Here is a 23,328-nt window from a genome sequence, read left to right on the forward strand (position 1 = left end):
CTCCCAACAATCCCTTCTCCTTGTGATCCCCCCAGGAGCAGAAGTGCAGATCTAGCGGCTGGTCGTCACCTTTGACTGTTGCCTGTAATGTTTGACTAAAGATGATTGAAATGGTTTCTGGCTGTCTTCAACAAAGCTTCACTTCCAGCCTTGGTGTGTCCCTAGTGCACTTACACAGCTGGCAACAACCACCCTGCCTGCCTAACACCATTCCAGGAAAACTAGCAAACCTGTGTCCAAAACAGCAAAAGAAGGGTTTTTAATGGACAAATACTCTGTTTGACCAGCTAGATGCAGAGGCTCGGCAAAAGACTCTTCCTAAGCTGTTACCATCACTATGTGAAGGGGGATGGTGGTGGTGTAGTTTACCAGGAGAAATGGAAGCCACTGCTGAGACTTCTGCTTGGAGTGATGAGAAAATGAGTTCTGTTTGGTTTGACAGGTAGCGGGGAGCGATTGGCACTGAGGTGGTCTGGCTCCGACTCATGCTTCCATAGATCAGGGTATAACCAGTGCAATGACTCCCATACCCAGGTTGTTTTATGCATGTTTAGCAGGTCTGATGTGTTTGCCTGATTCAGAAGGGCCATTTCAGTATTGCTGTCAAGAACAGCACACACTATTCTATTTCCAAAACAATTTCACCCAAAGACTGCAATTTTAAATGTGACAGTTGGTGCTATTTCATGTTGTATGTTGGGACATTTTGTTCTTCCCCCTTCTGCCAAAACCGCGTCTTCCCTGAAGGAGCAGGAGCCTGCATATGCACTCCAGAGAGGCCACGCTTCGACGACAAGCCCAGCTCCCATCAGAAAAATGTTTCTGCTGGGTTACAACTGTTTCTCCATGATTCAAGTATCCCAAGGCCCTCTCTGCTTTCTGCAATAGTGGCTTTTCTGCTGTTTCAACTGCTGGTTGCTCTTGTAGCTTGGCTGGGGGCTTTCATCCGTGCTCAGGAGAGCAAGAGGTTGCCCCTATTCCCCAGAGTCCCCCCTACCAGGGTGCACAACTCCTCTTCCTGTGGCCACCTCTCTTGCAGGAGAGCAGAAGGGAGTGTCTGGGCAGCAGGGGAATCATAGAATCACAGGATGGTTTGGTTTGGAAGGGACCTTAAAGCTCATCCAGTTCCAACCCCTCTGCCCTAGCAGGGACACCTTCCACTAGACCAGGTTGCTCCAAGCCCTGTGCAGCCTGGCCTTGAACACTTCCAGGGATGGGGCAGCCGCAGCTTTTCTGGTCACCCTGTGCCGGTGCCTCAGCACCCTCATAGTAAAGAACATCTTCCTAATGTCTAATTTAAATCTACTTTAAATCTACCCACTTTCAGTTAAAGCCATTCACAGTATCACAGTATCACAGTATGTTAGAGATTGGAAGGGACCTCAAAAGATCATCTAGTCCAATCCCCCTGCCAGAGCAGGAACACCTAGATGAGGTTACACAGGAATGTGTCCAGGCGGGTTTTGAATGCCTCCAGAGAAGGAGACTCCACAACCCCCCTGGGCAGCCTGTTCCAGTGTTCTGTCACCCTCACTGAGAAGAAGTTTCTTCTCAAGTTTAAGTGGAACCTCTTGTGTTCCAGTTTGTACCCATTACCCCTTGTCCTATCATTGTTTGCCACTGAGAAGAGCCTGGCTCCATCCTCGTGACACTCCCCCTTTATATATTTATAAACGTTAATGAGGTCCCCCCTCAGTCTCCTCTTCTCCAAACTATAGAGACCCAGCTCCCTCAGCCTTTCCTCATAAGGGAGATGCTCCACTCCCTTAATCATCTTAGTTGCCCTGCGCTGGACTCTCTCCAGCAGGTCCCTGTCCTTCTTGAACTGAGGGGCCCAGAACTGGACACAATATTCCAGATGCGGTCTCACCAGGGCAGAGTAGAGGGGAAGGAGGACCTCTCTCGACCTACTGACCACCCCCCTTCTAATACACCCCAGGATGCCATTGGCCTTCTTGGCCACAAGGGCACAGTGTTGGCTCATGGTCATCCTGCCGTCCACTAGGACCCCCAGGTCCCTCTCCCCTACACCGCTCTCTAACAGGTCGTTCCCCAACCTATACTGGAACCTGGGGTTGTTCCTGCCCAGATGCAGGACTCTACACTTTCCCTTGTTATATTTCATCAAGTTTCTCCCTGCCCAACTCTCCAGCCTGTCCAGGTCTCGCTGGATGGCAGCACAGCCTTCTGGCGTGTCAGCCACTCCTCCCAGCTTAGTGTCATCAGCAAACTTGCTGACAGTACACTCAATTCCCTCATCTAAATCATTGATGAATATATTATATAATACTGGTCCCAATACTGACCCTTGAGGCACTCCACTAGATACAGGCCTCCAACTGGACTCCGCCCCATAGACTACAACTCTCTGGCTTCTGTCCTTCAGCCAGTTCGCAGTCCACCTCACTACCTGATCATCCAGACCACACTTCCTCAGTTTAGCTATGAGGATGCTGTGGGAGACTGTGTCAAATGCTTTGCTGAAGTCAAGGTAGACCACATCCACCGCTCTGCCATCATCCATCCATCGTGTTATTTCCTCATAAAAGTCTATGAGGTTGGTCAAGCATGACTTCCCCTTGGTAAAGCCATGTTGACTGCCCCTCATAACCCTCTTATCCTTGATATGCCTTAAGATAGCACCGAGGATAAGGTGTTCCACCACTTTCCCAGGGATGGAGGTGAGGCTGACCGGTCTATAGTTACCCGGGTCCTCCTTCTCGCCCTTTTTGAAGACTGGAGTGACATTTGCTTTCCTCCAGTCCTCAGGCACCTCTCCCGTTTCCCAAGACTTGGTAAAGATGATGGAGAGTGGTCTAGCAATGACTTCCGCCAGTTCCCTCAGCACCCGCGGGTGCATCCCATCTGGACCCATGGATTTATGGATGTCCAGATTGCTCAACTGGTCTCTAACCCATTCCTCATCGACTAAGGCAAACTGCTCCAGTGACCTGACTTCATCTGAGGTCTCAGGAGTACAGGGCTCTTCAGGACTGCCTCCGGCAGAGTAGACTGAGACAAAGAAGGCATTCAATAACTCTGCCATCTCAGTATCTTCTGTCACCAGGGCACCCATCCCGTTCACCAGTGGGCCAACCTTGCCTCTGGTGTTAGTTTTATCAGCCATGTATTTGAAAAAGCTCTTTCTGCTGTCCTTGACCCCTCTCACCAGATTTAATTCTAAGGAGGCCTTAGCCATCCTAGCTGCCTTCCTACATCCTCTAGCAGCAGCCTTATATTCCTCCCAAGTGGCCAACCCCTCCTTCCATGACCTGTAAACTCTCCTCTTCCACTTGAGCATACCCAGCAGTTCCTTATTTAGCCACGCAGGTCTCTTGGCCCTCTTCCTTGACTTCCTATGTGTCGGGATGCTCTGCTCTTGAGCTCGGAATAAGCAATTCTTGAATGTCAGCCAACTATCTTGGGCCCCTTTACCTTCAAGCAGCCTTGCCCATGGGATTTCCCCTAGCAAGTGCTTGAAAAGGCCAAAGTTTGCCCTGCTAAAGTCCAGGGTTGCAATTCTACTTGCTATTCTACTGGTCCTACCACACAAGATCCTGAATTCCACCATCTCGTGGTCGCTGCAACCAAGGCAGCCCTCAACCTTTACTGCTTCGACCAGACCCTCCTTGTTAGTGAGGATGAGATCCAGCAGCGCTCCTCTCCTGGTTGGCTCATCCACCATTTGCATGAGGAAGTTATCACCCATACACTGGAGGAGCCTCCTGGACTGTGGCTGGGTTGGTGAGTAGTCCTTCCAGCAAACATCAGGGAAGTTAAAATCCCCCACGACGACCACGGCCTGTGACTGTGAGGCCGCTCTCAGCTGCTTGTAGAAGGCCTCATCAACTTCCTCACCCTGATCTGGTGGCCTGTAACAGACACCCACAACAGTATCGCCCCTGCCAGCCTGCCCCTTAATTCTCACCCACAGACTCTCAACTCGCTCGTCCCCTGTTCCTGGACAGAGCTCAGTACATTGTAGCTGCTCTCTCACATAAAGAGCAACCCCATCACCCCGCCTGGCTGGCCTGTCTTTCCTGAAAAGGACATAGCCCTCCATGACTATATTCCAGTCATGCGAGCTGTCCCACCATGTCTCTGTAATTGCCACCAGATCATAATCTCCTGACTTAACACAGGTCTCCAACTCCTCCTGCTTATTTCCCATGCTGCACGCATTGGTGTACAGGCATTTCAAGGAGGAAGCTGAGCTCACCGATTTCACCCTAGGATTATAGGAGGCCTCCCAGTCTTCATCAATTCTAGAGTGCTGCCCCACTGGGGCAAGCCCAGTTACAACCCCATCCCCCTTCGAATCTAGTTTAAAGCTCTCCAAATGAGCCCTGCTAATTAATTCATGCCCCAGCATCCTTTTGCCTCTGTGAGATAAACCTTTCCCACGTGCCATCATCCAGACTGGAGCCTTATAAAACCAGCCGTTATCAAAGAATCCAAAGCCCTGCCTGCAGCACCAGTCTCGTAGCCAATTGTTTACGGATTGAATTTTCCCATTCAATCCCACATCATCACCGGAAGATGGAAGAAGTGAGGAGAAGATCACTTGAGCCCCAGACTCTTTCACCATCCGCCCCAAGGCCCTGTAGTCTTTCTTCATCCCCCTCAGACTGCGGGAAGCAGCTTCCTCCCCACCTGTCTGGAAGACCAGCAGCAGGTAGTAGTCTGTCGGGTGCACCAGGCTGGGGAGCGCCTTGGTGATATCCCTGATCCGGGCTCCAGGCAGACTACACACTTCCCTATGATGAGGGTCAACTCTGCATATCGGGCCCTCTGTTCCTCTCAGAAGGGAATCGCCTACGACAATGACCTTTCTTTCTTTCTTATCAGAGGCAGTCTTGTCCTGTCACTATATGTCTTTGTAAAAGGTTGCTTTCCAGTTTTCTTGTCAGCCTCTTTACACAGTGGAAGGCTGCTGAAAGGTCTCCTTGGAGCTTTCTCTTCTCCAGGCTGAACAAGCCCAGCTCTCTCAGCCTGTCTTCACAGGAGAGGTGCTCCAGCCCTCTGATCATCTTCATAGTCTTCCTCTGGACCTGTTCAAGCAGATCTATGTTCCTCTTGTGTTTGTTCCCCAGAGCTGGATGCAGTAGTGCAGATGGGTTCTCACTAGAACAAAGTAGAGTGGGAGAATCACTATTGACAACTCTCCTTTTGATTGGGAGGATACAGTTGGCTTTCTGGGCTGCAGGCACACACTGCTGGCTCATGCTGAGCTTCTCTCCAACCAACACATCAAAGTCCTTCTCCTCAGGGCTGCTCTCAATCCGTTTTCCACCCAGCCTGTGTTTGTGCTTGGGATTGCGCCGACCCACATGCACGACCTTGCACTTTGCATTGTTGTGCTTCATGAGGCTGGCGTTGGCTCACCTCTTTAACCTGTCAAGGACCCTCTAGATGCCATCCCTTCCCTCCAGCGTACCAACCGATCCACACAGTTTAGTGTCATCTGCAGACGTGCTCAGGGCACACTCAATCCCACTGCTCGTGCCGCTGACAAAGATGTTGAACAGCGCCAGTCCCAATAAATAGGAAAACCAAACTCTGAAATGGGGCAGATGGGCTTTCGCCCGGGATTGCCGTGCACGGCGCCACGAGCGGGGCGGTCCCTCCCTGTCCCCGCCTATGGCTCTGCCTGGCCATGGGGCGGGACGGGCTTACAAACGCGTGCGGCGGGACTGTGGCTCAGTGCGCTCGGTGGGGTGCTCCGCTCCGCACAGCTCCGCGCTGCTCGGCGGAATGGGCCGGGGCGGCTGCGGGCGGCTCCCGGTCCTGCGGCTGCTGCTGTTGCTGCTGTGCGGGGCGGCGGGGCTTGGGCGCGGCGGCCCTTCCCGGCTGCTCCGCTTCTCCGGGCAGGTGCCCGAGAACAGCCCGGCAGGGACGCGGGTGCGGGGCTTGCGGGTGCCGCTGCGGCGGCTGCTGGGCCCCGGGGAGCCCGCCGGGGAGTGGGCTCTGGAGGGCGGCGGCGCCTCTCACTTCTTCCTACAGCGGCGGGCGGGCGGCGGGCGGGGGCTGCTGCTGCTCCGCACGGCCGAGAGCCTGGACCGGGAAGCGCAGCCCGAGTACGGGCTCCGGCTGCGGCGGCGGGCGGGACGGTGCCCGCGGCAGGCGCTGCTGCGGGTCCGGATCCTGGACCGCAACGACCACCGGCCGCGTCTGCCGCCGCCGCGGCCGCTGGAGGTGGAGGAGCTGGCCCCGCTGGGCACGGAGGTGGCCCGGCTCCTCGCCTCCGACGGCGACGAGGGCGCCAACGCGCGTCTCACGTACGGGCCCTGGCCGCCGGGCGCCGGCAGCCGCCTGCTCTTCGTGGTGCCCCGCAGCGGGCAGGTGCTGACCGTGGGCTCGCTGCTGGGGCTGCGTCGCCTGCGCCTCTGCGTCGCTGCTCACGACCACGGCCGGCCTCGGCCACTGCGCAGCCCCGCGCGGTGCCTGCGCCTCGCCGTGCGCGGTCGGCGGGCTGAGAGCGGCGGCGGCGGGAGGCGGCGGTGGGCGCGCTCTCTGCCGCTGACCGAGCGGCCGCCGGGACCCGGCTCTCGGCGCTACACGGCCCGGCTGCCCCCCGGTGCGCGGGTGGGCGACACCGTCTTCACCGTCCCGCGGAGCCGCGACCGAGCGGCGAGCGGCTGGTTCGAGCTTGCGTCGCCCGGCGCAACCCCCGTGGCGGTGGACAGAGCGTCGGGGCGGCTCTACCTGCGGCGGGAGCTGCGAGCTGGCGGCAGGGCGGAGGTGCTCGTCAAGGTGCACCGCGGGGGCGGAGGAGGAGGAGGAGGAAGAGGTAGGGGAAACGAACGGGCCGAGTCGGGCGGTGGGGATGGGACCGCCTCTCCCCTGGGTGAAGACGGATGGGGAAGGAGGATCCCCCCGCGGGAGGGGGGACGCTGAGCAGGCATGGCCGTGCCGCTTGTCACCCGAGGAGGTGCGGCAGCCGTGGGATGTGGGGAGCTGCGGAGGCTGCGGGAGCTGCCCCCAAGCTGGGCTGGGCGGCGTGGGGATGTGCCGGCTCTTCTCCGGTCCCACCTGCTGATATTCCGCCTCCTGACTTCAAAGGAGCAGGTGAAAACGTGGGTAATAGTGCTTTAGTTATGTTGTCTTGTAAGAATTCCTGTCACAGCAGGTTTGTAGGACCAGGGGAATTTGCTCATGAGTTAACAAGCAGCTAAAATTTGTTGAAGAAGGAGGCACAGCACAACAGACAGCTTGTCTTGTCGCAGGGGGAGTTACCAGAGAGCCTCTTCTGTTTACCGTGGTCCTCCATGACCTGGTCAGGAAGAGGTGCCACTGCCTTAGGAGTGGGTGCTTACAGGTCTTCAGAAACAGCTCATGGTGCTTGGACACCCCTCTGCGACTGGAATAGTGCTGAAGGTCAGATACAGCATTGGCAAAGCGGTGCACAGGAAGGAAAAGAAGAGGTTGCAAAAGAGTTGTTAATGAGCTTACACCAAACAAAACCTAAAAACTATCTGAATCTGGAATCCTAGGAGTTGGTGTATGGTTGATGTAAAGCCTCAATACTACAACAGCTTGTGGTTCTCCTAATGACACAACCAAGAGAATGGCTAGACTTGTTAAACTTCTTACACTGTGTTAAGCCTGAAGTGCGTTACAGCTACAAGTGCCATCCTTTCCATTTGTTACTTCTATCTTACTCAGAACAGTTATATTGTGTTTGTAACTGTAGCTCAGGTCTTTGACAATGGTGCTGGTTATCATGCTTCTTCTTGGGGTTTCTTTGATTTTTTTTTTCTTATATTTTTACAACTTCACTACAGAGGGAATGTTTACAGGTTCCTGTAGGTGGTTTTTACAGTCTGATGCTCAGGAAATGCGAAACAGAGCTGGGAGGAAAGCAAATGTGTGGAAGTGTGCTGGGGGCTGTGATCTTTGCCACTGTGCACTGTGTGCAGTCTGAGAATCCCAGAACTGCCTGCTGAGAAACATATTCTTGCAGGAATGGGCTGTGTTGTACAAGTGAGAAACATTAAACATAATAAAACCACCACACAGTATTTCTAGGTACCAACTTTAAATCCATCACCTGAGTTTGAAAGTAGAACTTTTCATTCAAGTTAAAGATGAAGATGGAAAGGTGATGTGTTGCTTGACCACCTTGCTTATTTATAATAAAAGCAAATAACCTTGTGAGCAGTGTTGTACAGATGATCAGTCATGTTGTCCTCTCCAGTCTGGTGCTGTACAGCATGTTTTTGCCACTGTCTATGCACTGATAATGTATTGACAAGAGATGAGCCTCAGGGAGAAAGGAATTCAATGATCAAGTGGAACAAGGTCATTTAGACACTCCTTTAAACTACTTTGAAAATCAAAACTACCTCATAACTTTGTACAGTAATGAACTTGGGATCTTTTTCTGGGCGTTTACTTTACAGGAAGATGATGAAATGGTGGGAAGCTTTGAGCATCCATTTTTTTAGCTGAAGAAAACCAGTGAACTGTCTAAACCCAAACAGAATTAACTTTAGTCTGCTCCTCATTTCTCATCATGCCTCTTACTAAATATAATTAACAGTGGGGCACATAGTAATCAATATCATGGAACATGTGCCAGACTTTATCTTCCCATTAACTGGAAAACAAAACTATTGGACCCTTATTAATTGCTATCTCTTATGTAAGTTGTGAATGGACTTGGAGGTTTCACAGGTGCTGTGTCTCCAGTGAAGTGTGTGTCTTCTTTTTCTTGTTATTTTTCAAGAAAAGCAAAGCTTTTGTGGCACTTCAAATGAAATATATATATATAAAGAAGGGAGTTGGAGAGCAACTTAGAGCACTGTTTCTTGCAGCAGTAGTCCTAGGAAGAGAAGATATTCATGTACGTGATTGAAATAATGAAATAAACTGAGTGTAGGATATGACAACCTCATGAATCTTATCTGTTGCTCAGTAGTACTCTTAGCAGTGATGTGTATGGGGCTGTGCCTGTTCTGTGGGGACACTGTAGCTGGCACTATGAATATGCGGTTCTTCTCCCACTGAATATACTCGGTTCATTGACAGTGCATAGCAAAGAAGTTTGAACAACTTCTGTTGTCTTTTTTCCCTACAGAGAGCAGTTAACATCTTCCTCAGAAATCTGGCAGATTGCCTCCATGTCTGAAAGCTTTGCTGTTATAGCTCTGCATTAGTTGTGGGATTGGGACCTGGAGCTCAGACAAGAATCTTATACAAAGATAAGATCACACACCTGCCTTTTTCTCATCCAAATTTAATTTTGGGATGTTTAACATTCTGGAAACACTGACCACACCATCAGAACAGCATGAGCTTGAGGTGTGGAAGGGCTGGGGGTGGTGGGGAAGGGTTGAAAGCCTGTAGCTCCCTTTCCCTTCCAAGCCTGCCTACAAGCACCTATGTAGGTTCTCATGCTTGTTACTGACTTACACAAGGTGGGACATGTACAGTTGCAGGACTTAGAACAGTCCTTTCTGGTGCTGGCAATACATATTGGTGCACGCTGTAGGAGCTTTACATTTAGGGCTTCATCTACCATGTTTCAGGAAGTGAAGGAACACAATTTCTTACCTCTGGTCTTTGATTCAAGCAGACTTTCAGCTCTGTTTTGTTTTTGTTTTTTGTTTGTTTTTTTTTTTCAATCTTAAAAGCCTGCCACAAAGGGCTTATACAGCATGCACTGTGTTGGCTTGGAATAGTGAGACCTGCTCGGTGGTTTCCATGGTCCTGCACACACCAACACTGAAGATACAGCCCGCATGCTATCAAACTGAAAATATCCATAGTAGGAAGTCATTCCATGATCTACAAAGGTTATTTTTCTTTAACAACAAGAGAGACTCAATAAAGCACAGCAAGACAAATTGCTTCTCCTCCTGCATGTTTGTAGTGTTCTGAAGAGTAAGCTTGAGGCCAGCAACCATTAAATCTGGGATACCTCAAGCTGTCACAGTGAGGTAAACTCCAGCAGTTACTTTGACTGAAATGAATAAAATGATTGCAAGGCTGTTTAGTATTTTCATGTTTTGGGAGTGAGATGGATCTCTCATCCCCTTTTCTCTTTCAGGTGGGATATCAGCTACTTACCACTGTAGCTGAATTCCAATGAGATAGATCTTAAGTCTGACTGAGGCAGCTGTAGCATAACACTGTTCCCCGGCTGTAGTGTCTTCTGGTAGAATACGATCAGTATTGAACCCTTATGACTCACTGGAAGCAAACTGCATTTTAAAGAGGCATCTGCCAAGTCTTGAAATTTCTGAAAATACAATCCAGTCTGAGCACAAAAAGGTTACATGGTTTGAGTCCCTTGCACCTTCTTGACACGTCCACCAGGATACCTATTGGGATGGAAAACCTTTCAAGCCACCTAACAAGTAACCCATATATGTTGCTGGCTATGGTTTCAAATCAAGATATAGCTTAGGTATTTTTTGTGGAGCCCATTGCTTCCTGGCACCCCTCGACATTTTTCAAGCAAGATAAATCCAACTTCAGAAGTAAGAAATCTGACCTGGCAATCAGATTTGGAGGTCACACTATAAACTGTGCTTTTTTTCCCTTCCAGGTATCAGGTTGATTAAAACCATGTGTGTGTGCCATTGCTATGCCTTCAGATTCAGGTGCTACAGAGACAAAGCTTGCTTCACTTAAACTGTGAAATCATTTTAATAGACAGGGATCTTTAGACAAAACAGCAAGCTCCAGGATGAAGGTTATTGTGTTCCCCTGTCTCTGTGTTTTTGAAAGAATCTTACTGTAAAAAAAAATGATGTAAAAATATGTAATGGCCCAGAGAAAGAAGTGAGAATGTCTGATAAAGGCTATGGCTGAGAAACCAACAAAATGCTTAAAAACTGAAGAGGAAAATGTAAAGGTTATTTACAAGTATTCTTAGTAAGGTACATAAGAAACTATTTAAATTATAACACTGGTGAGTGGCTTCTCAGCATGTTTCAGTGCAGGCATTAGTGTTTCCTTGCTAGAGCAGTCAGACCCATTGCTCTATATGTTGAGATGTTGCCTGAGTAAACAAATACAATATATATATATATGCCCAACAAAAAGTACTTTAAACTTAATAGGTGTCATTTTAATGAGGATAAGGTGGTGCTGTATTGTGTGAGACAGCAGGAAGGCAGAGGTCAGAATTGGGAGCTTGGCTTTTCAAAGGATGTTGTGTTGCTGGATTTCTTTAATGATGCTACCCTTAACTTTAATTTTATTATATTTTCCTTAAGAAAATTTTTAGGAATCCCCCTAGAATTTGTGACTCTACCTTTTAAGCCTCTTTTTTGTTGGCAGACAAGAGACCTTGCAGGCAGTTTCACTTCTGTGAGTGAGGTGCAGCCTTGTTTCTGTTACTGGGGTGTGCTGTACAGCACAAACATCTATTTTCTCCATATGCTTTAACTGTCTTCTGAAATACAGAGCGAAGAGGGGAAGATGGAAGTTATGGGGGGTGGAAACAAATCCAAAAAAGCTCTCCTTCCTATCAACAGTAAAAGCTATGTGACCTGTGAAGAGAATCAACTTTTAAATGCCTAGGCTGTAGCTGTGTCTTGCTGCACTTTCCTTTTAAGGGCTGAGGCAAACACGCTACTTCTGTAACCATAAGTCTGAGCCTGCTTCCGAGCCTTCCTCTGGATACGTACAGAAGAAAGGAAACAGTTTAAAATCTAGAGGATAACACCACAGCCAGGATTTTAAGGCTAGGGCAGGGTGATGCAGCTGCAGGAAAGATATGATGGATACTGGAGTTCTGTTCCTGTATCTGCCCAAAGCTGTTCCTGTGATGAATGGACACCTGCCCGTGGAGACATCTTTGCTGCACAACAAATGCCATGGATGTCTCAGATACCCAGTGTGATGGAGGTACCAGCTGTAGCTTTGCATTCACACAGAAAGTGGAAAATTGGCTGAGGTGGCTTTGCCACCTGTGCCTGCAGTAGCAACTACAGTTGCCTGTTAGCTCCAATTGCCCCACTGGGTAAGCCTACAGGTAGTTTTGAGGTAAGCAAGACCTTGTCTCCTAAAATTGGAGAGGTGGTGTCTGTGTAGAAAACATGTCCAAGTGCTGGTGTGTATTAAGAAATATGCCATGAAAATAATGCGAAGTGATCTCTGCAGTCTGGTCTGTCAAGCTTGCTGGTTGTGGTTAACCAAGGAAGGAAAACTGAAACCCACTGACATAGCTTTAGGCAGTTGGTACAGTCACATTGCCCAGCTGTTCCGTGGCTGTGGGCTGTTCATCCACAAGCTAATGTAGTGGTTTGTGGGCTTTTAAGGGAGTAAACAGAGCTAACTGTGATGGTAAAGACATTGCCTTGCCTTGAAGACGGGGCCCTCTCTACCTAGTCCAACATGTGTCCAGTCAGTGTGCTAGCATGTTACAAGGGAATGTGATACCCCCGAGCATTGTATCCAACTTTAGGAGTATTTGTGAGAAACCAAAGCTGTTGACAGAAACTTCACCCTCACAATCTCTCATCAGTGCTTGAGGTGGAGCTGACCCATCAGTTCATGGCAGCGCATCAGCTGTAGTAAAACTGCCCCCATACAACTTCTCTTAAGAGATCTGGAAAAAAGAAATCAATAAAATTAATGCTTTAATTTTGGAGGGGGCACCTGTGCTGGAAAGGCTCTCCCTGCTGTGAGAGCTCCTCCTTGCCCCCACACTTTTCCCAGGAGGGATGAACTCTTTCCAGTGTATGATGCAGCGGCCAGATGTTTTATCCTGTTGATAGTCTTGTTTCACAAGCCGTAGTGCCTGATTATTTCCTTCCTTTCAGTGGATGATTTGTATTGACAAAATGGGTGAGCAGCAACACCACTGGGTGATGTTGCATTTTGATTTAATAGGATGCTGCAGTTGTGTCAGTGGAACAAAATAAACCACTATTGATTTCAGAGGCTCGATCTGTTAATGCCTTTGCAGTTATGACAGTTGAAAAAACAATGCATTCCTGGCAAAAAAACCCTACTTTATCAAGACTGATTTTGTTTCACTGACTTGTTTGAAGTGAATGAAATAATTTTCCACAGTATTTGATTGCCATGTGTCTGTAACACCTTAAAATCCTTGAGTTTCTCACGCCTGGTGTGTGTGCAAAGAGTAGCTACCAGAATGGAAAAATGTCTGTGCTGAATATTCTGAATGATATGGCAGATAAGTGCTGTTTGACTGACCTCCTGTAAGTGTCCAGACGATGTTCAACACTTATTTTATGGGTTTAGACTTGCTTCAAGATCTGATCTTTTTTCCCATTTACTCACTGCTAGAATCAGAGTTTTGACGTCTGATGCCGGCAACCCGGGCTGTTTGTCAGCATGCTTGCAGGCTGCTTTGGTTTAAGTTTTGTTTACTGGCATGGAGAGAGCAGCTTCAAGCCTGAAAAGCTGAAATGAAAGCTGAAATAAAAGCTGAGGAGCTGAAGGGGTGAGCCAGTTCTCAGCTGCAGAAGGACATTCCACCTGGTAGCTGAAGTTTAGTACCACCTGCTGCTTGTTCCACAGCCCCCCAGGTCTGGCCTCATCCTATGTCTTTCCTTTCATGTGGTATTGGCTATTTCTAGAGTTGCGTTTACTCTTACCTTTAAGCAAAGAGCAAATAAAAACATAAGGACTAAAGGATGTTTATGCTAGAAATTCCCTCAAGCTGCTGGGAACAAGTGACACATGAACACGTAAGCTCCAGAAATCAATGAGATGCAAAAGCTGAAGGGCAGGGGGATTAATGTATAATGGAAAAGATTTAACAGTGTTGCTGGTACTGTGTCCCTGCCTAGAGGCAAGCTTTGCTACAACAAAGTAATTGCTGGCAGGTATTTGTCTAGTCAGGTCCTAAAGATCACATTGATGAATGCTCTCTCGCATCTCCGGACACTATCAAGTGCTCCATTATCCTTATAATAAAAAAATTGCTGAGGGATTCTCCCCTATCTCCCAACATCTAACACAAACATTTTCCTTGGGAATGAGAGTTTGCTCCTTTTTGCTTTGTGTGGTAGGAACAGCTGACTGACTTCACACATCAGTCCTGTGGCATCTTTTAGCCCTGTCAGCACATCCCTATCAATCTCCTGAAAATCTCCAGGTCTTTCCACATTTCTTGACAGGCCATGTTTTGTGGCTGTGCTCTTAGCTCTTCTCTGGACACTTGCCAGCTGGACCACATCTTTCTTGAATTCGAGTCCGCAGAACTTCACTTCACTGGCACAGGTTGCCTAGGGAGGCAGTGGAGTCCCTCTCCATGGAGGTATTCAAAAGTCATGCGGACATGGTCCTGAACAGCCAGCTCTAGGCAGCCCTGCTTGAGGAGGGACATGGTTCAGTGGTGGACTTGGCAGTGCTGGGTTTGTGATTGGACTAGTGGATCTTAAAGGTCTTTTCCAACCTAAATGATTCTATGATTCTATTTCAATGCACAGTTCAGAGAGGGAGAGGTGAAGTTTTTTGTAAAAGTCCAGAAAATTATCATCAATTTGAACACCACGAATATTTCCCCTGATGTGTCCTCAAATCAGTGACATTTATTCCCCCATCTGTCTTTTTTAAAGAATAAAGCTTTGGTCTGGCTGACATTTGGCGGGTTTTACAATACTTACAGCACAATTAGTACCTTGTTATTAATTGGTATTTAACACTTGGGTCACCTACATGGGACCATATAGACAAATTAGTTGTATAATTATAATTCTTCTAACTCATTCTCTAGGTTTCACTAAATGGAAAAAATGCTCAACTAGTTATTCATCTCTGCAGAAACTAAAACTTCCTGAATTAGACCAAAGAATGAACAAAAATATATTTAAATGCAGCATGTCCAGAGGTTTTCATTCTGTTACTTGGCTGTAGCAAAACGGCACTGTGTATAGCTGGGTTAACCGAGATGTGCATTTCTCAGCCCTCCCTCTTGGTGATGGATAAAATACTGACCACTACCAGCTGCTCTTGTGAGCCACCGGCTCATGCTGAGGGTTGTGCCTTGTGTTACACTGAGCAATACTGATAAAAAGATTCTTAGAGGAGCATGTATAACAAATGTTCCCATGTATGTAATGTCAGTGTATTAGAAAACCAGAAACCAGGTAATCTATGAATTCCCTGCAGCTAAAGAAAGCATGTCTTAAATTATTTTAAATACTTCAAAAAAACCCACAACTCTTCAGTGAAGCCTCTTCCCTCCCGGGAATGATTACTTCTAGTACATATGTCCAGCACATGTTTTTACTGTGGGCTAAGGCTGTGTGTGTTGGCAGATGTCTCTATCTGTGGGCAGGCTTATTTAGTAATGGATTTGTCTGGAATTTTTAGCATACGTCTTGCCTTTGGGCCTGGTTTTATCCATGTGCTGCTGTCCTATTCCTGGGAATGCCCTTCCTGTATGAGATAATAGGTACACCTGGGTGGGTGTCTCTTGACGTAGCTCTCAACAGCCCTGCAGTTTGTGCTGTGCTTCCCCTGACAGTACTCAAGGCTTGCTCTCTCCCTTCAGCTGCTGGCTGAGTTGCCCTTTCCCTTGCCTCTCCTACGGAAGCAAAGACCAGGGCTTTGCTTGGGCAGGGTTCCATTTCAAAAGATAGTGTTTCACTCATCTAGGATGCAACCAGATGTAATGTTGAGGACAAAAGGGGGAAGTATGTCTGCCTTTCCTTCAATATCCAGTGGTATGAGAAAACAAAACAAATGAGTGTTGGAGCAGGAAGAATTTTAGGGAGTTTTGATTACTTAACTACTTCCACCAAATTTTAGGAGAACTATTTTAATAAACTCTAAATCTGATTTGGTTAAACTGGCAACATTAATGCTGAATTTGTTGAAAATATAAAAACCACATTTCACCCGAGTCTGGATAAGTAACTGACATAGCATTTAATATGCATAACTTATTACAAGCTATTATTGAAAGCATTTTTAATTTGTTGTTAACTGGACTTAAAGCACAGTAAGCTGCCAAAGCCTGTGTCTGTACTGAATTTTTTGTGCATGCAATAGGATGAATGCGATGGGCAATTCAGTTTGTTTACAGATACTAATGGAAAAGGTCTTAAACATTCCCAATTGAAGTTTGTGAGCAAGCTGTCTAGAAATCCGTGCATCTTTTGCAGATAACGACTGGTACCTCTGCCATGTCACGCTCCTTGCCCCGGAAGAGGAACTCCTGTCCTGGAACATGTACCCATACCCCTACCTGGCACGTGTTGATCCAGATGCCCGAAAAGGCACTCTCATCTACCAGCTTGTTGCTTATTACAGTAACAATAAAACCACCAGTGCTGGGATAACTTACACACTCATTGCAGGTAGGTCTGAAAAAACATGGTAACATTCTGCTAAGTGGCAGATTTTTCTTAACAATTTCCCATTTTATAATTTAATTGATAGATTTTTCCCTTGGGGAATCCTTAAACATACAGTAGGAATAGCAAGTAGAAACTGGAACTATTTCAAGTAAAACCGTTATGTGGATGGGAATCTTCCTTGCTGCCACTTCCTTTGCTTTACTTCTATTTTGAAATTGATTGCAGCCTTACTGTTAGCTTAATGCTCCATTTCCCACTCATCCTTGTCTCTTACACTCCACTGGTCAACAGAGCACAGTGTGAGTGAAAGACAAGGTGCACCGTTGAGGAGGAAAAAAGAAGTTCATACGAAGACATATTTAGATGACTGGACGATAGCTTACCTTAAAATGGTGGAGATGCAAACATTCTTGCTGTGGGGCATTTTTCAGACCAGCTTTGTGTATATATCAATAGGTGGTGAAGAGCGATTCCGAGTAGACAAGGATACTGGCATTATCATGACAACTGGCTTGCCTTTGACGTGGAACAAGGAGTATGTGGTTACTGTGGAAGCCACCGATGAGTATGGCAACAAAAGCCCCTATGCTTCCATTTCCATCCTGGCAGGCTCCCGACCTCCGCAGTTCACTAACATGTCCTACAGTGTATTTGTCCCTGAAAATACTCCAGCAGGAGAAAAGTAAGTTCTACTCTGTTGGGTGAGCTCCCTCCCTGCAGGCTAAGAGGACCTTCACAGAGCACAATAAAGTGTTTTTTTGTGGTGTTGCTTCTCAGGGCTATGCATATGTGTTTGCTGTTACACTTTAAAAACAACCTGTTTTCTAAAAGAAATTATGCCTTTTCTGGTGCTTGAGAGTCTCCCATGTGACACATGGTGTAGTCTGGGATGTGGAGTTCTACTGAGATTATTTCTTTAACGCTCTTGGGGTTTTGTTGCATTGCATCATTTATGAAACCAGCCAAAACCCCTGGCTGTTCATCTCCTGGAGCACTTCAGCTATAAATGAGTGCTTGAAAAATACTGTCTTTTCATTAACCAGATTTGGAGTTGTTTGTATCCTGTTTGACTTGCATTTAAATGTTCAGAAAGGCAGGTCATTACCAGACTCTTGAGATAACAACGCCAGTGTGAAGTGCAAATAGATACAGCTAAATCTCCAAGGAGCTATTCTGTTGTATGAAGAGTAGCTTAGCCAAGCCACAGTGGGGAGATGCTGCTGAGCTGGCTCAGGTTTTAGTGTCACCGTTCAGTTGCTTGTGAGCAGCATGGGCTTTTATGGCACCAAGTAGCAGGTGGAGCAGTGCCATAGGGCCTTTAAGGAGTAGGAAACCTCAAAATGAGCCAATGAAGTAGGAAAAATTGCTGGAGATGTGCCACTTACTCCTTAAAAGAGACTGAAGGAGGAGGAGGAGGAGGGAAACTTTTTTCCTTCCATGGAGCTTTCACTGAGATAGGCTTAAAGCATTGTCCAAGACTGATGTGAGATGGAGCTTCAAAACCTACGTCACAGTAGGGAGGTAGACATTCATTTCATGTGCTGCCAAGGTGGACAGCAGGATCTGGAAAGGCTCTGTGCTTTTTGGGTTTCCCATCCATCTCCAAGCCTGTTCCTTTTCTGAATATGCAGCTTCAAAGAAAATCAAAAGTATAGCAGCTCAGTTATCTCCGTAACTGAAGCTAAACCAGTAACTGCTGCAAAGTATTTGGAAGGGTACAATAGGGAAGAAAAAGACGTTTTCATGTTAATCGGGGTTTAAATGGGTTGTTATCCCAGCCCTGCTATGTCAGAGAATCAGTTGGTGAGAGAAGAGAAGGTAGGTGGTGAGAGAAGGTGGGCTCCCTGTAGCCAGGGATTCCCAGTCTGAATACAAAGCTGCTGCCAACACTGACAGAGAGTGAGCAATTCAGCTTTCCTCATCCTCGGGGGACAGCTCAGAAGACAGCTTTGTTGTTGTTGTTTTGAAGCAAAGGGTTATTCTCTCATTCTTTACAGAGTAGCAGTTGTTGAGGCTGTTTCTTTCCAGAGCCAGCCTCTTTCATACACTCTGCTGACAAACCCCAGCGGGCTCTTCAGGGTGAGGCAGGAGAGTGGAGAGCTTAGCCTGACCCATCCTGTGGATTACGAGAGTGAGCACCACCTCTATCACCTCTTACTGAAAGCCATGGAAGTTGAGAGCACTCTCAGCAGCGTGACTGAGGTACGTGGATCCCTTCACTTCCTACCCACTGCCTCTGCAATGTTTGATCCTTGTCAGCAGGACACAGCCTAGGAAAACTGGTGAAGATGCTCGGGAGAGGGAAAGCCTTATGGTACAGGCAGAAGGCTGGGCTCTGAGCTGGGTTCATATCTAGGCTCTGCGAAATACCTATTATTATTCCTCTTTGGCTTTGTCTCCCATCTGCTTGGAAGTGGAGGAGATAACACTTCTCTGTGTTACAGGAGCAGTATGAGAAAAAGTTTAGCATCAGAGGTGTAAGGATGGAGCAAAAGCAATGACTGCATAGGCAGTGTCCAGAATGAGGTGACCATTTTCCTAAGTGTAGAAGCTAAAATCCCCTCTCAGCATGTCCTTTTGTCTCAGGTCATGGTCCATATCACCGATGAAAATGACTGTTATCCTGAATTCCAGCACTCCATTTACAGCAGAGACAACATTCTTGAAACCATTCCTGTGGGCACATCTCTACTGCAAGGTGAGGACCATCCCAGTTCTTTTTGTTTCAGCCTTGCCACAGACCTAGTGGCTAGTTCTTGTTACACATTCATGTTCTTGCTGTGAGGAAGTGCTGTCTCTTCCACAGAGGGCGCTGCTTTTGTAACGCAAGGATGGTAGCTTTCCTGGAGGTCTGTGTAGATGGCTTTAAGGTAACCTGGAAGTAGAGTTGTGAGTGTCTTCAGTGGATACCACTGTGCTGTGCCCAAGGAGGGATCCTGTAGTACCCAAGAGCAGTTAGGCAGCTAACAGACAGTGACTTAGTGGATTGACATAGCTTATTTCCTTTAAATCTTGTGGTTGTCTTTTAACTCAGCTTGGTCACCTTTTAGTGTCCTGGAAGCAACTCCAACTAATTTTTCTTTTCTTAATGTGTTAAGAAAAATAAAGAAGTCAGATTTTTCGAATGGGCAGCCAGTTTTGTCAAGTATTAATGCTGTGTAAGTGACTGACAAAGTGTTAAAGGAAAAACCTTTGGAAAGATCGTGAACTTTCATATTTATGGTTATGGCTTTCCAGTCCTCATTCCAAGTTTGTTGTGTTTAATGTGGCCACATATCACTTGCACATAAACCCTGAGTGCACAGATGACATTTTTAGAGGCTGGAATAGTATCCTGTTGAAAGATCAGAGCTGCTGGAAATAATTTTAAGCCACAGACTTCAAGGTCATCTTGAAATACTGTGGTTGCACAACTAAGGAGTGAACTTGGATGATGCTGCATCTCTTGTCTCAGTCTCCAGAGCACAGCAGACAAGGAACAGAAATTTGTTCTCTAACCTGTTTTATGGGTGTCAGTTAAATGTCTTCAAACATGTCTTGAGATCTGATGTAGTCTATTGTGACACATACCACAAGTGTGTTCTGCCTAAAACTGGGATAATGCTTACAGGCTCCCTGTCAGTATTCAAGCTGAAAGTAGGGGCAGGTACTAGGGCAGTAACAGGACTATGGGCTGAGACGTTAGCAGGCTGTTATGAACCGTGTGAGAAATTGGTAGCTTCAGGGCAAGACTTAACAAAAACATACATGTCCAAGTTGTGTCTTTTGAAGACAGCAGTGTACATTTCCTCAGTTTGAAGCCGAACATGTGCAGTTTGCAGTGGTAATAAGAAGCTTAGCTTCTCTTGCATAGCCACAAGCTGATAAAAGAGCTGCAGGGACTGCTTTCTCTAACCACTTACCAAGAGAGTTCAGAGCTTGCTGTAGCTCATTTTTTCAGTTAATAGCTCTTGGGAAGAAATAAGTTGATCAGAATGAACAATTCTAAAATTCTGAAGCATGTGAATTTCCTTAAAGAGATGCTTTCCTCTCGGAGACTTGTAAAGCTGATCAAAAGTCATCCAATTGTGGGGAAGAACGTATGCCTCACGTCCAAAGCAAGCAGAACGGCAGAATGGCAAAGCTGTGCAATTGCACCCAGTTTGGTTGTCTTGCCATACAGGAAACATTTCAGGAGAAAAAGCCTTCTTAGAAAAGAAAATGTGAGAGGGAAGTATTGTTACAGTCAGTGCGTGAATACTCGGTATTGAAGGGCTGAGCAGCACCTGTAGTGGCTGCAAGGAAGCAGTATGCGTAGTCACCTGTACCCTGCACTGGATGAGTCACTAACTGACTGCCGAAGAAAGTATCATCTCAGGGAAAAGGGAAAATATAAAACAGCAGCTCTTACCCTGGCTATAGTTCTTGAGGGGTGGGTTTGCAACCTCCCACAGGAAAAATGCATGCAAATTCATGACAGGCTTTGCCATTCTGTGGCTGACTGAGTTGCTGTCGATGGCAGTGAAAGAAACAGTGTGACACATGCCATTTGCTAAAACGTGAATGATGTAAATGTAGGTTTTAGTTGTCAACCATTTTTATTTTGACACACTCGAAGTCTGGCTTGTATCATGTTTGTAGTGCTGAAGTGACAGTAGCTGAGTCGGTCTGTCTGCTTAGTCATTAGAGGCAGATTTATGCTCACTGCATGTGTTTTAAGTTGTCTGGTTGCAAACAAGCTATGATCTGAAAAGCAGGGAGGGCTACTCTCAGGAGGGGTTCACATACTCCTTCAGCTGCACCACTGTGCCAGAAGAGTGGTAGCTGGCAGCTTTATACTAACATACTAGGCTTTCAGCTGGAGTTAGCTGATGCTGAGCTAGCTCAGAGCATGGGCTTAGCCAGCACAGACCTGCTCGTGGTTGCTCTATCTTCCTTAGACTACCTTTGCAGCGCAGATCAGTTTGCAAGATGGAATCAGATGGAAGGTGAATGAAATTCCCAGTTGCAGTTGGGAAGTAAGGCCTGTTTTTGTCATGTACTAGTAAGTGTCACGTTCCCTGTTTGCCAGAAAACAGTCAGAAAACAAAGAGTGTAATCCTTAAGCACATGAAATGTTTTTTGTTTTGTTACAATGTCTCAGTAATGACTTTGTAGATTAAATCAAAACTTTTCAAATGAAATGTTTGTCATTTTCTGCATGTCTTTCTAAAAACAATACTTAACCACTAAATGTAATAGGTTTAAGTCACTTTCATTTCAATCTTTCTTGAGTTTTTAATATATTTCATCTTTCAGTACAAGATGGTGATTAATTCTAAAGCCCTCACTTTTGTAGTCTGTAACACACGCAAACATTTATTCACAGCAGGATTTTAAGAGATGTCAACCAAGATGTTACAACCACCCTCAATGCCCTTTTAAACCAAGATTAATAACTTTCCACATGCACTTGAGGTTTTTTGCAACTAAGCACAGCATTTCATTGCACTTTTTCAAACCTTTCTCTTCCCCTTTCCTATTTTGAGTTAATATTCTGATAGTGATGAGTTGTTGTTTCTTCATTTCATTTTTGGATGATGTTTTCTGCCAGGGTGCCTGTGCAATCACTGTTCAGCTTTCAAAAGGCTATGCGCTACCACAATGTCTGCATCTGTATCCTCCTAGTACAGTAAGGAGTTTGCTTAATACCAGTGTGGGTATGATGTGAAGCCTCATTGTTTGACTAGAAAAAATGGCAGGGTAGTTAAGGAGGAAAGCTCCTGCTCTTAGAGATCACTTTTGATGCCAGGCTGAGAGCTCCAGCTCTGTGTTCTGCTGATTTGCTGCTTCTGAGCAGATAGGACACCCAACATACTGAATAAACACTTGCTGGTGAGGAATGTTTAATCACTCTTTGTACCTTGAAGGGTCAGGTAATTAAAAAGTACTTTAGCTGTAACATAGCTGGGAGCTAATTAAATTTGAACGGCATACCCTGAGAGAGTGAGGACACAGTTTATGACTGATAATGTTCTACAACCGTGCATATTGATTGTGTGGTAATTAGCAGTGTTGACTGCTATTTGTACAAAGCATGTTGGGATTATGACTGTCTTGCAAACTTACCTTGCTGCAATCTCTCAGGCTGGGTTGGAGTAGGGGGAAGAATTATTTTGCTTTTTTACTCCCAGCCTTCTGCTAAGTTCCCAGACTCTTACCACAGAAAAATAAGGCTTTTATGGATAAAACAGATTTGGGTGATGTCTGTTCTCAAAAAAGAATTTAAAAAAAGCATCTGAAGTTGACTTCGTAGGAAATAGCATAACCAAACCTCTTCTGCAGCATGATTGTTGTTAAATGTGTTCTGTCATAGTGCTTGCCACAGACTGTGATTCTGGCTCCAACTCTGAGATTGCTTACTTCATCCAGAGCACTGATTTTTCCATCACACAACACGGGGTCATCAATTCTAACCAGAGGCTGAACTTTGAGCGAGCAAACCATATGTATGAGTTTGTGGTGATAGCTGTCGATAAAGGACATCCCCCTCGGACAGGGACAGCGTCTGTGCGAATTCGGATGGCCAATGTGAATGACGAGGCTCCTGTGTTCTCCCAGTCTGTGTAAGCCAGCTTGAATGCCTGCACTGGTTGTTAAAGATGCAGTTCATATGTGTAACCTTAATAACACTTGGCTAGACGATGACTTGTTGGTTTTTGCAGATATAAGTACCAGTGAAATTAAAGGGTAATTTGTATGAAGAAAGGCTTTAGAAGTTGGCCTTTCATTTCTAGATTGCATTAAAAAATGCTCTAGTTTTGATACCAATGCATTGACTTTTTAGAGAGAGAACAGAATGAGTAAAGGGCCTAACTCTATATGGAATGATTTTGACTGTGGTGACTTCCAAGTATTAAAGTGATTGTCCATGTATAAATATATGACAAATAGATGGTAGTTAGCAAAGCATTAAACTTCATTTATCATCAGCAGATTGTATTATAAGATAATTTCATGAGGTCCTGGGTGTTTAAAATGTCTTCTTTCCATTCCTGAATGAATACAATTTCTATTTTTT

The 23,328-nt window shown here is 46.4% G+C and overlaps 1 protein-coding gene across 1 annotated transcript in view; it reads left to right on the forward strand.

The window, feature by feature from the left end:
* Positions 1 to 5,811: 5,811 nt before the first annotated feature.
* The window catches only part of LOC308217650 (neural-cadherin-like), a gene marked incomplete at its 3' end in the record, with an annotated part of 48,748 nt that continues 31,231 nt past the window's right edge, over positions 5,812 to 23,328 (forward strand). Inside the window, exons 1-6 of the mRNA XM_080610864.1 lie at positions 5,812 to 6,790; positions 16,095 to 16,289; positions 16,746 to 16,971; positions 18,287 to 18,491; positions 18,876 to 18,987; positions 22,624 to 22,873. Coding sequence (XP_080466990.1) covers positions 16,160 to 16,289; positions 16,746 to 16,971; positions 18,287 to 18,491; positions 18,876 to 18,987; positions 22,624 to 22,873 — 923 coding nt within the window. The 5' untranslated portion in view covers positions 5,812 to 6,790; positions 16,095 to 16,159. The remainder of the gene's footprint in view (positions 6,791 to 16,094; positions 16,290 to 16,745; positions 16,972 to 18,286; positions 18,492 to 18,875; positions 18,988 to 22,623; positions 22,874 to 23,328) is intronic.

Source organism: Psittacula echo, assembly GCF_963264785.1.
Source record: "Psittacula echo genome assembly, chromosome: 2".
In the NCBI taxonomy this organism is placed as follows: domain Eukaryota; kingdom Metazoa; phylum Chordata; class Aves; order Psittaciformes; family Psittacidae; genus Psittacula; species Psittacula echo.